The sequence below is a fragment of the Rhinatrema bivittatum genome, chromosome 1 (assembly GCF_901001135.1).
Source record: "Rhinatrema bivittatum chromosome 1, aRhiBiv1.1, whole genome shotgun sequence".
NCBI lineage: Eukaryota > Metazoa > Chordata > Amphibia > Gymnophiona > Rhinatrematidae > Rhinatrema > Rhinatrema bivittatum.
In genome coordinates this window covers 500701828-500716501 of record NC_042615.1, presented here as the reverse complement: position 1 = coordinate 500716501, position 14674 = coordinate 500701828, and the positions used below count along the sequence as shown (strand labels likewise).

At 45.9% G+C, this 14674-nt stretch overlaps 2 protein-coding genes across 3 annotated transcripts in view; one reads left to right on the top strand and one right to left on the bottom strand.

The window, feature by feature from the left end:
* Nucleotides 1–12575, bottom strand: part of LOC115095679 — a 28635-nt gene extending 16060 nt beyond the window's left edge. The window contains exon 1 of one of the 2 annotated variants that reach the window (XR_003857846.1): nucleotides 11850–12575. Coding sequence is in view for 1 of the 2 variants with exons in the window: in XM_029609724.1 (XP_029465584.1) it covers nucleotides 10383–10929 (547 nt within the window). In the remaining variant the exon portion in view is untranslated. Of the gene's footprint in view, nucleotides 1–10382; nucleotides 11303–11849 lie in introns of those variants that run through there. The other variant, XM_029609724.1, reaches the window with a different exon arrangement.
* A 23-nt stretch (nucleotides 12576–12598) lies between these two features.
* The window catches only part of LOC115095665 (protein bicaudal D homolog 2-like), an 86954-nt gene continuing 84878 nt past the window's right edge, over nucleotides 12599–14674 (top strand). The window contains exons 1-2 of the mRNA XM_029609686.1: nucleotides 12599–12833; nucleotides 14255–14383. The gene's annotated coding sequence lies outside the window, so the exon portion shown is untranslated. The remainder of the gene's footprint in view (nucleotides 12834–14254; nucleotides 14384–14674) is intronic.

Genomic DNA, 14674 nt, shown 5'->3' with positions numbered 1-14674 from the left:
CATTACTCTCAAGAAGATTACTGCACTGTTTTGAGCAATTCATAAGATCCCAATAGCAGTGAACTATAGAGAAATGCAATATAAAATTCTTTATCATTGCCAGGCAGATCGTATTCAGTTACATAAAATGGGCTTAGTAGATACGGAAACATGTCACAAATGTAAGATGTAGATGTGGGTTCTTTTTTGCATGTCCCAGCATTCTTAAATTTTGGCATGCTATTCTTTCTTCTCTGCAGGCTGAAATTTTGGTACTAGGAGATGACCAATTAAAGGATTTATTTCCTCATCTGTCTAAGGGGCAATTTTGGTTTCTTATTATAGCTCTGCTGGTGGCAAGACAATTTATTTTGCAGGAATGGATAAGGGAGGTATCTCCTTCTTTAGATACTTGGTGACAAATGTCGGTCATTATGCAAATGGAAAGATATGATGTATGTTAGATTACACACAAAGTATCTAAGGAGTATATGAAGTCTTGTCAGTGTTTCTTTGTTATATTACCACATATTGAAAAAGTACAGCTGGAAAACTTGGGTTATGTATCAGACTGGAAAGAAGTAAAAAGATATGGGACATGATTCACAGGAGGGAATAAGGGTGTGTCTTTAAGAAGTGAGTTGAGATGAGTGATGATAGGAGGAGGGTTCATCTCATTTAATAATATGATGGGGATACACCTTATTTGCTTTCTACTGTTGCTGCTTACTAGTATTATACTATTTGTGTGTATTCCATGTCTTGCTCAATAAAAAATATTTTTGAAAAAAAAAAAGAAACCTCCAGATTCCTCAGGCTATGTCTCTTGACATCCAAGGGACACAACAGGCAATATTCCTCTGCATCTCTTTCCTTATCCAGAGAAGGCAAGAAAATTAACTGATTCAAGTGAAATCTAGGACCACTTTAGGCAACAAAGAAGGAACAGTACACAGCTGCATCGCTCCTGGAGTCACCCGAAGGAACAGCTCCCAGCAAGACAAGGCCTGCAGCTCAGAAATTAGTTACATAGAACATCCTGCCATCGGTAACACTGTTTTCAAGGTCAGTAATCGCAACGGTCAAAGTGTAGGGCTCACCATAAAATCCAACACCAAATTAAAACTCCACAAGGGTTCAGGTAACTGCAAGGGAGGAGAAAGATGTTTCACTCCCCTCAAGAAACGGGCCACATCTGGATAAGCCAATAAGGATGCACCATTCACCTGACTCCTGAAACAGGCAAAATCCACTATCTGTACCTTCAAGAAATTAAGGGCCAACCCTTTATTCAATTCTTCCTGCAAAATTCCAAAATGAATGGCATCCTAACTGAATCATGAAACACTCCTCAATCCTCATACCAAGCTTCAAATACTCGTCAAACCCGCACATAGACTAAGGAAGTGGAGAGTTTTTTTGCTCGTAGCAAAGTGGCAATCACCGCAGAAGAATTTCCATGCTTCAACAAGCAAACCCTCTGAAGGATCTTCATGAAGGTCAGGTCCCTGCTGCAACAGATTTCTTTGTGCCTGAAGACGAAGGGGGGGGGGGGGGGGGAAGTCTACCAGGAGTCTTTGCAGATCTGCATACCATGGTCTCCTGGGCTAATCCAGTGCCATCAAAAGCAACATCCCCCTGTGATCTTCGACCCTCTGAAATATTCTGTCCATCATGGGCCATGGGGGAAAGGTATACAGCAGCTTGTCCTCTGGCCAGACCTGTACGAGAACATGGATACCCAAGGACTTCAGATCTCTCTTGCAACTGAAGACTCGAGGAACCTTTGCACTGCGAGAAGTCGCCAGCAGATCTAGAAATGAAAGGCCCCAGTGATCCACTATCAGCCAAAATGCCTCATCCGACAATACCCATTCTCCTGGGTCCAGATTCTCCATGCTGAGAAAGTCTGCTCTTACATAGTCTTTTCTAGCAATGTGCTAGGCCAAGATCTCCTGAAGTTGCACTTCTGCCCATTCCATAAGTTGGTCTATCTCCTGCAACACTTACTGGCTCTTGGTTCCTCCCTGCCAATTGATGTAAACCACCATCGTTGCATTGTTCTACATTACTCAGACTGCTCGACCCTGCAGTCTGTCACTAAACTGCAAGCACACCAACCAGACTGCCCAGGCTTCCAGCTGATTCATATTCCAGAGAGACTCTTATGAATTCCAGCACCCTTGCGCCGTTAGTTCTTGATACTGATCTCCCCAACCCTGGAGGCTCACATCGGTAGTGAGTACCAACCAGTCCAGCGGTATCAGGGACATTCCTTTCTCAGATAATCCGATTACAACCACCACTGGAGGTGAAACAGACTTCCATCAGCAGGTGGAGCTGAATTGAATAGTCTTGAGACTATGGGTTCCAATGAGACAGCAGGGAGCGCTGAAGAGAACGCATGTGCGCCCTCACTCACGGCACCATTTCCAGGGTTGCCGCCATCAAAGAGAGTATCTGTAGATAGGACCACACTGTTGGGAGTAAAGTGTTCACCAAGAGACATACCTGTGTCATCAATTCGGAATACAAGCTTCTGGGAGGAAAACTCTGCCCTATCTCATGTCAACCAAACACCCAGATACTCCACAACTGAGATGGCTGAAGACTGCTCTTAGCTAAATTCACCATCCAACTGAGCTCTTGCAACAGGGAGATCACCTTGCGGGTCTACAGGTGACTCTCTTCCAGAGACATGGCCCGAGTCAGCCAGTCGTCCAAATACGGGTGTACTAAGATCCCATCCTTTTGCAACTCTGCCACCACCACCAACATAACCTTGGAAAAAGTTCTAGGTGTGGTGGCCAGATCACAAGGCAGCGCCTGAAACTGATAATGGCACTCCAACACCATGAAACGCAGAAACCATTGATGCTCCAATCGGATGGGAATATGAAGGTACGCCTCAGACAGATCCAAGGAGGTAAAAAATTCCCCCGACTGCACGGCCATTACCACTGAGTGCAATGTTTCCATGCGAAAATGAGTCACCTGCAAATATTGATTGACTCCTTGGAGATCCAGGATGGGAAGAAAGGAGCCCTCCTTCTTAGGTACAATGAAATAAATGGAATACCGCTCCATATTGTTACCGATCAGCAAGTTACAGCAGCCTCCCACAGTGTTGCAGCTCGACAGCATTGCTCGGCATGACTCCACCCCCATGTCATCAGCAGGCCAAAAGTTCCAGAAGTAGCGCAGGAAGAACTACTATTTAAAGAGATCTCTCCAGCACAGCACTGCCTCGGCTACAGGCTTGCTTGTGCTGGAGCTTCGGTGGACTTTACTTGTTTTTCTACATCCCTTGGATTGGATTACCTAGAATCTTGTTGTCTGCTGCCTGCCCTGACCTGGACTGTTACTTGGACTTGCTTACTCTCTGCCGGCTTCTTGGATTGGATCACCTGGACCAGCCCTGGGTGCACATCCTCCTGTATCCAGATCAGCCCTACCTGTCATACAGAGTAAGGTAAGGCTGTCTCTACGTTTGGGTCCACTAGCAGATTCGTAACACATATTTTCTTGAGATGTGGGTACTGGAACCACAGCCCTGACTGAGCATCCTTGAGAGAGTAGACTCCACTTCCTGCTTCTTCTGCGGGGAATGTCAGGGAGACACTATGAACATGTCCTGAGGAACACTGCGAAACTCCAGCACATATCCTTCTCGTATCAACTCCAGGACCCACTGATCCGATGTGATCTCGACCCACACCTAATAAAAGAGAGAGAAGCGTCCCCCTATCTCTTGTTCCCGGGCGTGGGTTGGCAAACCTTCATTGGGAGGCTTGGGAGATTCCACTGCCCAAGTCTGTGCCCCATCTGGGCTGTCTGGGACAAAAAGACTTAGACCTACTGAAAGGCCGAGTCCTCTGAAAAACCGCTTCTTTCTAGGCTCCTAACACGACCTCTCATGGTAAAGGAACATGGCATCTGTTTCTTATCCTCCAGCAACCAAGGAACTGGGGATTTGCCCCACATACTGGCCAGTTTCTCCAACTTGCTCCCAAATAAGAACGAGCCTTTAAAGGGCAATTTTGTAAGGTTAGCCTTAGAGGTCACATCGGCCAACAAATTTCTCAGCCATAACTGACGCTTGGCCGATATTATCGAAGCCACCCCTCTGGATGAAGTGCGGACCAAATCACAGCCCGCATCTGCCAAAAAGGTGGCTGCTGGCTCCATAATTGCCCTGGAATTCATCCTAGAGTCATCGACCTCCTGAGAGAGAAGCAAACAAGATCAAGCCACCAGAGAACAACAAGAAGCTATCTGCAAAGCCATTGCCACTGCTTCAAATACTTGTTTAAGTATGGTCTCGATCATCCTATCATGAACATCCTTCAAGGCCGCTCCTCCCTCTACAGGGATAGTCGTCCATTAGGAGTCTGCAAAAACAAGTGCGTTCACCTTCGGAAAACGCAAATGTTCTCTCACCACTGGATCCAAGGAGTATAAACCTTCCAAAACCCGACCCCCTTTGAAATTAGCTTCTGGGGGCGCCCCACTCAAGATCAATTAATTCTTGAATTGCCTCCATGACCAGGAAAAAACATGAGGCTTTACATAAGGAAACCAAAATGAGATTTTTTTCTTTGGCTCAGAACTGGAATCCACCCCAGGTACCCCCAGCATTTTCAAAGTCTAGGAAATCAGAACTGGCAGCTCATCTCTATGAAAGAACCACAACATAGTCCTATACAGCTCCATGTCCTGGAGGAATTTCCCCATCCTTCAGGGAATCAGGATCTGCCTCATCATCTGTGCCATCCAGGTCCTTTTTGGGAAGTCCTACTGCTGACCTGGGTGTATTACGGTGCTTAACAGCAGTACCAGGCTGTGGCTATGCTCTGGCAGGATTGAACTGGACTGAGGACTGCATCTGAAGAAAGAATTGCAATCCTTGAAAAAAATTCTACCCAAGAAAAGGCAGAAGGATCCAAACCAGGAGGCACCTATGCTGCGCCCACAGAGCTACAGTCCCCCGCTGATGAACCAGTTAAGGGAGTTCCAAGATCAGGCATCTTTCCTGATACGTCTTTACCCAAACCCTCCTCAGGCTGGGAAGAACAAGGTTTAGTAAAATCAGAGGAAGATAATTCTCCCTGAGCCTCCAAACAGCGCTGGCACAAATTAGAGGGCACATCAGGGTGAGATGCCCGAATGACAGGCCATGCATAGGGAAAGGCGCTTAGTTTTCTTAGCTATAGGCGCCATTATCTCTTTTTTTTTTTTTTTTTTTTTTATTATGCATCCAAAATTTAGGTGTCCAAAAAATTAGGCATCACAAGGCTAGGCGTCCCAAAGATAAGCGTACAATCAATGCGGTCAAGTCTTGCGCACGGGTAAACGTGCGTCCAGTCTGGGCGCTCCTTAATCTAGATGCCCAAACCGACGCCCAACTAAGCATCCAAAAACTAGACGCACAACCTGGACACCCAGTCAAACGCACCGACTAAACAGACGATCCTGAAGAGGGCAGTCGCATGCACAGGCAAAGCGCATGAAAACACCACTATGGCCTACCACACGGCACACAGGAAAAAGCCTGAGAGAGGGGCCTAGCTGAAAATGGCTGCTCAACCCTTAACATCCCTGGGATCGGGATGAATGTCGGAATGGCGTGCTGAGCATGGAGACCAGGTAAGGAGGAAGCCCTACACAAGAATACCCTCCTTATGCGTCTCTGTATTTTTTTTAAACTTACCTGAGCTCAGCCTTACCTGGCTGAGTACAGATGCAGTTTCCGGCTGCAGGGGGAGAGGGAATATGCTGTCACTGCTATGCTCTGCTTCTTACACCTGCTGCCTTTCATTTGTCCAAGCAGTTAAGTCCACACTGGCTGAAAAACCAGCTACTGGACCAAGGTACTCATCTAAGAGACCATGGAAATCACCTAAAGAATTCTCAACTGGGGGGGGGGGGGGAGATGACATTTGGTATCACCGCAGGAGAGAGGGGCGTATTATGTTCCTTTTATTTCTCCTTCTAAAATCTACAGCAATCTCCAGTAGGGACAAGCCATCCACCATCTGCTGGAGACAGAGAATAATGGAAGGCTGTCACTACAGTAGTATATATACTGTGACATCTGTTTGCTCCGTCTCCATCTGCTGTTAGAGGTGCTTAACCAACTGGTCCTGAATACATCTGTCTAGGTGCTAGGAAATAGGTTGTTCTAGCTAGGGCAGTTGGCTACTGACGAGTTACAGGCTTTCCCAGAAGATATAATTGTTGTGGGACTGCCTGCAAGCCGCGGACAGTCTCCCTACCTCTCTCCAGCCTGAAGTGCGGCCAGCCAGGCCTCGGCCAACGCGTTCCGCGGCAGGCCGAGCCGCGACTGTCCAGGCTTCCCCGATGTCCTAGTGCCGCCAGCAGAGGTTTCCTTTGCGGCGTGGCGAGGCTGCTGCCGCCGAGAACTCCTCCTCTGCGGCCTGGAGGCTGCCAGCATTGCTTTCACGCTGAGCAGCAGGGAGGCCGCTCAGTTTTTCTCTTCGCGGCATGGTGCCGCTGCCAGGACCCTGATTTCCTGCAGCAGGGAAGCCGTCCCTGCCAATGCCTGCTTTCTTCCTTCATCTCTGCGGCAGGGAGCAGCTCCTCCTTGGGCCCTCCACGTGGCAGGGACGCCGCCAGCGTCTCTCTCTATTCCTGGCTCTCAGTAGGCGTGGGCGTGCGCCTCAACCCGAGATTTTAAGGGCCAGCGGCGGGAAAAGCCCCGTGGCCCTCATCGATGATGTCATCCACTACTTCCTGCTTCAGCCCTATAAAAGGGCCCTGCCTGCCTTCAGTCAGTGCCTTCGGATCGGGTTTCCACATCGCTGTGATCTTCTGTTCCAGGTCTTCCATGGTCTTCTGTGCCTTGATGGGTCTTCGTTTCTTGTTTGCTGTGTTCCTGATCGTCGTCTCCCTGATGTTCCTGGTCTCGTCCCTCGTCGGAGCTTCCTCGTCGCCTGTCTTCTGTTCCTGATGTTCCATGTCCAGATGCCCTGATGTTCCAAGTCCTGAGGTGCCATGTTCCTGATGACCGATGGTCCGTCTTGACTTCGTCCATCTCTTCTTCATCTCTGCATCCAGTTCCCAGGTTCCTTGTGCCCACCTTTCCTGGCGTGCCATATCATGGTCCGCGACCAGCCCCACAGGCAGGCTGTGTAGGGCGCCTCATGGTACAAAGCCATCTTCTCCTCCACAGTGCAAGCCTCCGGAAGACTCCTGCTTGAGCCTGTATCTTGAATCCTGAGCTTGAATCCTGTTGCGGTCTTTGGAGCCCCTTGCATTTGCGTCCGTCCATGCCTAAGACTATGTCAGAACCTGCTCCAACTGGCGTGGTCCACGACCAGCCACAGGCGGCTGTGTAGGGCACGTCCTGGTGCAGGCCTCTCCAGTATCTTCGCCATGTTCCAGTCTCAGCCTCCATTATCTCATCTGGAGTCTGTTTCGAGTTCAGCGTGGTCCCCGATCAGCACCGCGGGTGGGCTGTGTAGGGCAGGCTGCGAGACAGTGCTCACCCAGTACTTAACCTGTCTCCTTGAATCCCTGCTTGAGTCTTCATCCAAGTGTCCATGTCCTTGCTTGAGTCTTCATCTGCTCCTGGCCTCCGTCCGGCCTGCTGCTTCTTGCCGTTACCCAGCGGCAGGTCCGAAAGGGCTTGGAACGGTCGGAGGACTGTTCAAGACCACCATTGGGTTGATGGTCTTTCAGAAGTGTGCAGGTCCGGTGGAGGGTCAGTACCTTCAGTCATCGATGTCTTCACTCCAGCCTTGTTTCTGCTCCGCCCATGCTTGTACCAGCTCACCTCCCGCGGTGTGCCTTGGGGCTCCTCCCTGAGTCGTGCCGTGGCTCAAGGGCTCACATTCCTCTCTAGATGGACCGTGCTTCCGAGCTCCTAACTGGGCCTGAGGGCGCGCTCCGTAACAGCAAAAAAAAAAAAAAAAAAAAAGAAGTTCTCTGCTTCCACCTACTGGTGAAAACAGAGATCCCCATAAATTCAGACTGGTCTGCTAGGACTCAAGGAAAGGAAATTAACGGTCAAGATTACATTTCTCCATATTGTTAAGTCAGAAGCCATGGCGACTGGCAACTGGGGCCCCAATGATTGGAGGGGTGAGTTTCCCTTTGCCTGGACTCATCATAATCAAACACCTGGGTATCTGGCTTACTAAAGATTTACATCTCTTGCATTCGTTTAACGTAACTAAATTACAAACAGCAACAAAAGATGCTTTGTGAAAGTGGAATTCTGTGTTTTTCTCAGGGGGGTAGGATTCACCTATTTAAGATGACAATTTTTCCCAAAAGGTTGTATGTTGTGTCTGTCCTCCCTCTGGTGTTAAGTCCTAAAGATGTGAAACCTTTGCATTGTGAACTACGCTTCTTTCTCTGGAAGGGAAGTAGGGCTAAATTGCTCTTATCTCAATTAATGGGCTTGGGAGGACAAGGAGGGATGGGTCTTCCAGATATGAGGACTTACAATCATTGTGCGAATTTGACACCTGGGGGACTGACTTTTGGACACTTCCTTTTACTCTCTGTAATAGCAGTATGAATCTATTACACAGCCCTTACAACTTCTTTTTGTGCTACATGCTGCTCTCTCCCAACTGCCGTCCTATTTGAGAAAGCACGTTTTTGATAATCCCCGCCCGTTAAACTTGGGCATGGATTACTTCCAAATTATATTTACATAAATCTATCTCTCTTTTTCTTCCAGTTGTGGGTAATCTTAATTTTCAGCCAGGAGTTGACAGATGCATATTCAAAGATTGGGTCTCTAGAGGTGTCTTGGTTATTTCTAATTTTTTTCAGACAATGAGGGGAAACTGTTCCCACATCGCATTTTGCAACAAAGCTGGGCGACTGTCCAGTAGATGTTTATAGCTACTTGCAGTTACGCCATTATGTAACCGTGCTTCCTTCTAATTTACTTACTGGATCGGGATGGGAATTGTTGAGGGATTGGTTTGACCTAGAGGACCCTACTAGGCACTCCCTGTCCTTTTTTCATAAGTCTGCATTCTAAACTTCCTGAATTCTCTCTGGAGGGCTTGTGGTCTAAATGGAATCAAGAATTGCATATACAACATTCTTTCTCTAGGTTTACCTTCTGTTTCAGAGTCTGCCTTAACAGCTTGTGAACATTTTATCATGAACTAGCCCTTGCAGTATGCCTCCCATCCAGTCTGATTCTCTTTTCCTGCAGGCAGCTTCCCCAGTGGAGCAAGTTACTCCTGGGGGAATTCTGCTTAAAAAAAAATTGAAAATTCTGCAAAATTCTGCATACTTCATATTGGTCAGAGTGAAGGAGTTCAATTTTATGGACGACCGTTGAATGAGACAACTGAAAACTTCTGATTAACAGCGCCAGCATTGAAACGCACAGCCATATTGAATGTACTAACATTTGGAACGCAATGGCATGCATTACGTAGTAACGTAGTTACGTACTGACATTCAGTGGAACGCACCTCCATTTTGAAATAATAATTTGTATTGTATTAATACGATAGATGCTATAAAATGTCTAACCTATCCCGTCAATTAAATGACGAAACAATAGTCTGATTATAAGCTACACCTACTTGAAATCCTCAGCTGGAATATGCTTGCTCAGCATCGCGCAGAACGCATGTGTAAAAGATAAGAATTGTAGAATGTATAAGAGCCTGCTCCCGAGGGGGAGGGGCATGCAGTTGTACTAAGCCATTGTCTTAGCTGCATCTTGCTGGCAATAAAAGTCTATCTTTACGGATCAGTTGTCTGGGCCTCCTTTCTGACTTTTAGAGACGGTTACAAGAGTAATACAATATACATGACAATCTTTAAGTAATTCATTAAAAATCTAATGCAGAAAAAAAGTATTACTTAAAGATGCAGAGTTTTAAATATTTTGAGCAGAATTTCCTTAGAAGTACATTGTAAGAATGTCCCTTCCACCCTCTCTCCCTGCTCCCCGGCCAGTCTTCCTTTCACTTTGCCTTCTCAGCCCCCCCCCCCCCCTTCTCCACCCTCCACTATCTCTGTCCCTTCCCCGTTAGGCTCAACCCCTTCCACTATATCTGCATTCCCAGAGTTTGACTCCTCCCTCAGTACTGCCCCTCAGATTCCCTCTAACCATCTTGCAAAAACACACAACCCCCCTCACACAGGCTCCCTTTCTCTCAGACTACCTATCTCTCTCAGACACTCCTGCACATTGGCTCTCTCTCTCACACACATACCCCTCCACACAGGTTCTCTCTCTCTCTCTCACACACACACACCCTCATGCTCTCTTTCTCACACACATACCCTCTCACTTATGCTCTCTCTCACTCATATACACACACACACACACACCCACACCCCCTAAACACAGGCTTGCAGTCTTTCACACAAACAACCTCTACACACAGACTCAATCTCACCGGCTCCTGCTCCTTCTTTGCTGTGAGTGGGATGAGCTCTGCTCGCTGCTCGTAGGGTCTTGCACCTCCAACTTCGCAGTGAACGTGATGGGCTCTGCTTGCGGCATGCCGGGACCTGCACCATCGCCGCGAACAGCACACTGGGGCCTTCTCCCTCTTCGCTGTGATGCAGCATGCCGAGGCCTTCTCCCTCTTCGCCACAGCCTTCTCCTTCTTCGCTGCAATGTGACACGCTGGGGCCTGCACTTTGCTGTGAGTGGCATTGGCTCCGCTTGTGGCATGCTGGGGTCTGCTCCATCATTGCCGTGAGCGGGATATGCTCCGCTTGTGCCAGGCCGGAGCCTTCTCCTTCTTCGCTGTGGCGCTGCGCACCGCGGCCTTCTTTTTTGCTGTGACGCAGCATGCCGTGGCTTTCTCCTTCTTTGCTGTAATGCAGCATGCCGTGGCTTTCTCCTTCTTTGCTGTGACGCAGCATGCCGTGACCTTCTCCTTCTTTGCTGGGATGCAGCATGCCATGGCCTTCTCCTTCTTTGCTGTGACACTGCATGCTGGGGCATGCTCTTTCTTCCCTGTGAGCAGGAAGAGCTCTGCTTGCGGCATGCTGGGTTCTGCTCCATCTTCTTTGCAGTAGGATGGGGTCTGCTTGCTGTAGACCAGGGCCTGCTCCAAAGTTGGCGCAGAAAATGGAATTTCTGCGCAGAAAATGAACATTCTACGGAGGGGAACGCTGCAAAGAATTTCTCTAGGACTATAGCGCGTACAATGTTTTTGAAGGCCCCACTTTTACCCGACAACCCTTGCATCAGGAAACACAGAGATAATGCACAAGGAAAGCTCCCACTCACCAAATGATAGTGCTTGGCAAATTTACTAGAGGTGACTAGGTCATATAACAATGCATAAATAATGCCATTACCAGCCTGGAGTCTGGACCAATAAGATCCAATAAGTGATGAAATAATGGGTAACTCTAGCCTGCCTTAACTTGCCTTTTTCTCCCAAACGTTTCTAGGACCAAGCCAACAGAAGGGATGCCACTAAAGGGCTTCTAGGTCAGATTCTGACCAAGGGGTGTGAAAATTAGGAATGGGGAATAGGCTATTTAAAATATTTTTAAACCATTATTACTTGTAAAAATTAGAAATGATAACATGAGCATTTTAGGAAGACTTGTACATTCTCTATCTGACCTTAAAGTTGCTATACTCCTACTAAGCAACTTTGAAGGGTTACTCCACCAACAAACTCCTGCATTGGAACTCATCAAAAAAACTTATCATCACTTTAGGCCTGAATAGAAACAATGGCTTCTTCATAGCATACTGTAACTATCTTAACTGTTCTCAGATCATTCTGTCGTTTCACACTTACCTCAGTTGTCAGTAGGCTATTAACACTTTTTCCACACCCAGCCCTTCCTAATTCAATGTCCCCCTCCGCCTGCAGCATTATGTAAATTTTACCCACCTCCTGTACTGCATGTCATGCATCTAACCGACGTGTACTCTGTCCTCCAAAGCTCATGCTTCAATATAGTGGTTAGGCCTCCGGTGCCACTCGTCTCTTGTCATTTTTTTTCGTACAAGTAAGCAAACCGGACGTACCAGCAGGCACTTGTATCCTCTTGGCGATCATAACCTACCACCAATCGTTGTTGCAGAAATATAATACGAACACCAGAAAAAGGGACTCATAAAGCAAGTAAGGAATATTAATAAAAGTGAGGACACCTTTTATTCCAAACAATGAGAATCAGCGACCTAACATCAATCAGGGTAAGAAAGGGAAGGAAAATCAGGAGGAAAAAAAATCCCCCAAACACGAAACAGTTGAGAGGGTCCGCCACGCTTCACGAGGCGCTTTGATGACGTCACCTGGCTAAGCAACAACCCTCTGAGGCTGAAGCCTGAGCTGACCCACTCTCCGTCCCTCACTGGGAGTGACACCCAAGTGGGCAGGACCCGACGCGGCCCAATCTATGGTGGCGGCAGGATTTCGGCCTACCGTAGGTCTGAGGACCTGTTCGTCAAAATTACCTCCCCTGGTCGCTTAGTAACCTCTTTAAAAAAAAAAAAACCCTCCTCCTTTCCAGCAGTCGTCTCCCCGCCTCCTCTGCGGCTCTGACACAATTGACTCCGAGCACTGCCAATCCGGAAGCAGAGGTGTGGCGAGCGCGCGCGCTTGCACACGAATCAGCGGCCGCCCTAGGAGGCAGTGGACGGGGTTGGTTTTGCGACTTGGTCGTTAGGCGCGAGGCATTTCAAACTTTTTTTTTTTTTTTTTTTTAAATTTAGGGAGAAAAAAAAAAAAAAACCCAACCCAACAACTGCTGAGAAGTGCGAGAAGAGTCGTCAAAACGGATCAGTGATGTTATTAAATATAAAGCAATGACGAATTTAAGAACGTCAGAGACCCTGAGAAAATTCTTCGCGGCAGAGCCGGATTCTTGAGGTAAGGCAACAAAAAAAAAACAAAAACCTGCACCTTCAAAAAAAAAAAAAAAAAATATAACATTTTAAAATCTGAGCCTGAACGCTCTGACGCGGAGCGAACTTGCTTAAAACTTAATTGGCTGATTTTAATTGTTCATCGCTTCCTTTTGAAGAAAGAATGCCCGAAGAAAAACCGCGAAACAAGTCGAATACATAGGAAAATTTATTTTATTAAATGTTTTGGGCAACACAAATATTTGGGGTTTTGTTTTCCAACAAAAGATATTTTGTTTCTCCGCAACTTCCACAAATGTTTTAACTTTACAGCGCCATACAGCTATAAGTAAAAGAACGTGACATGGTTCAAGCAGGTGATGCATAAGATCTTACACATTCTCCCCCCCACCTCCGGTTACACATTTTACTGAAAAATTAATTAAATTCACAAAACAAAAAAAAATAAAATGAAACATAAACGTTTCCAGGTTCCATTCTTATTTTAAAAATAGAAAAACGCCACGTAACGGTTTTTATTTGGGGGGTGAGTCGTGTAAGCTTAAAATTACTATCGCTGACCCTCTTCTCCCCCCTCCCCTCAAAATGGACTAGGGAAAACACGTTTTAGGCAAACTTTTAAAGCAATAAATACCCATACTGTGGAAATCTCCCATATAGGATTGTTTTGGGTGAGTCTTATGATCCAGTCATGAAGTACTACGTTCTGTACAGAAATTCATGATTCCAAAAACTATTTTTTTTTTTTGTATTAAACATGGGGGAGAGGCTGTTAACTGACATGTGGGGCAGAAGCACCATTCTCTATCTATGGTATGTTTTAATTTGTAGCAGATATATGAACTGTGACTATATGATTTATGTATCTTTGTGGATGTCACATTTGAAACTAATTAGAAATTTAGTATATAAACTTCTAAACACATGCAGGCTTGTTTTTCAAGTTCTACATTACTATTTTAATGCCTGGAAACTTTTTAAATAATTGCTGGGTTCCTTTTTTGGCATAGTTATACGTGGTTTGTGAAGCATTTTCAACCAGAAGTCTGATGCCGTGGGGATTATTTTAATCATAGAAAATAGTGTATATATGTTAAAAATGTTAAAATTATATTTATATATATATATATATTAACATAACAGTGAATATATGTTAAAATAGTGTATTAAAAAGTTCATAAAATAAAATGTATGCAAAGTCAGGTGGGGAATGTTGGTAGGGAAATATTTCTGCAGTTTTTCTTTTTTGAAAATGTTTTTTTTTTTTTTTTAGTCAGATTAACTCAAAACGAACTAAAAGATTTGTGTGTACCTAATGGTAAAATGAACTGGGGCTGCCAGATATCTTAATTGAATGAAGTGCAGCAATATATTTTATTAAATAATCCTGTTTTTAGTGGAAATGATCATATTTTTTTTTTCTAGACTGTCCTTGCAAAAGGTGTGTCCAGCTCAATGGGTGATAAAGGAATGCTTGAAATTTGACTTATTGCCTGTGTCTGTGACCTACAGCAGCTCTGGCCTAATGCTGGGAAATTATTCTGCAGAAAACAGGTAGTTTGACTTATTCTTGAAGGATCCAGTATCTTGTTAAATGAGCCTCCAATTGTGTGTATTGTGTATTATACCTTCCAATCAGGTCATTGGAAGGTATATGTTAGCATAGAGGTTAGTGGTTCCATGCAAACTTCAGCCATTTGAGTATGTGTGTATGAACATCGGTGGTGTAACATCATTATTTCATATGGTGGTCTTATTTCAGCAGCCTCTTTGTAACAAACTGACTCCATGTCCATTGACACAAGTTTTGTATAATAAACTCATATCAGCATCAAATTCTTTAAT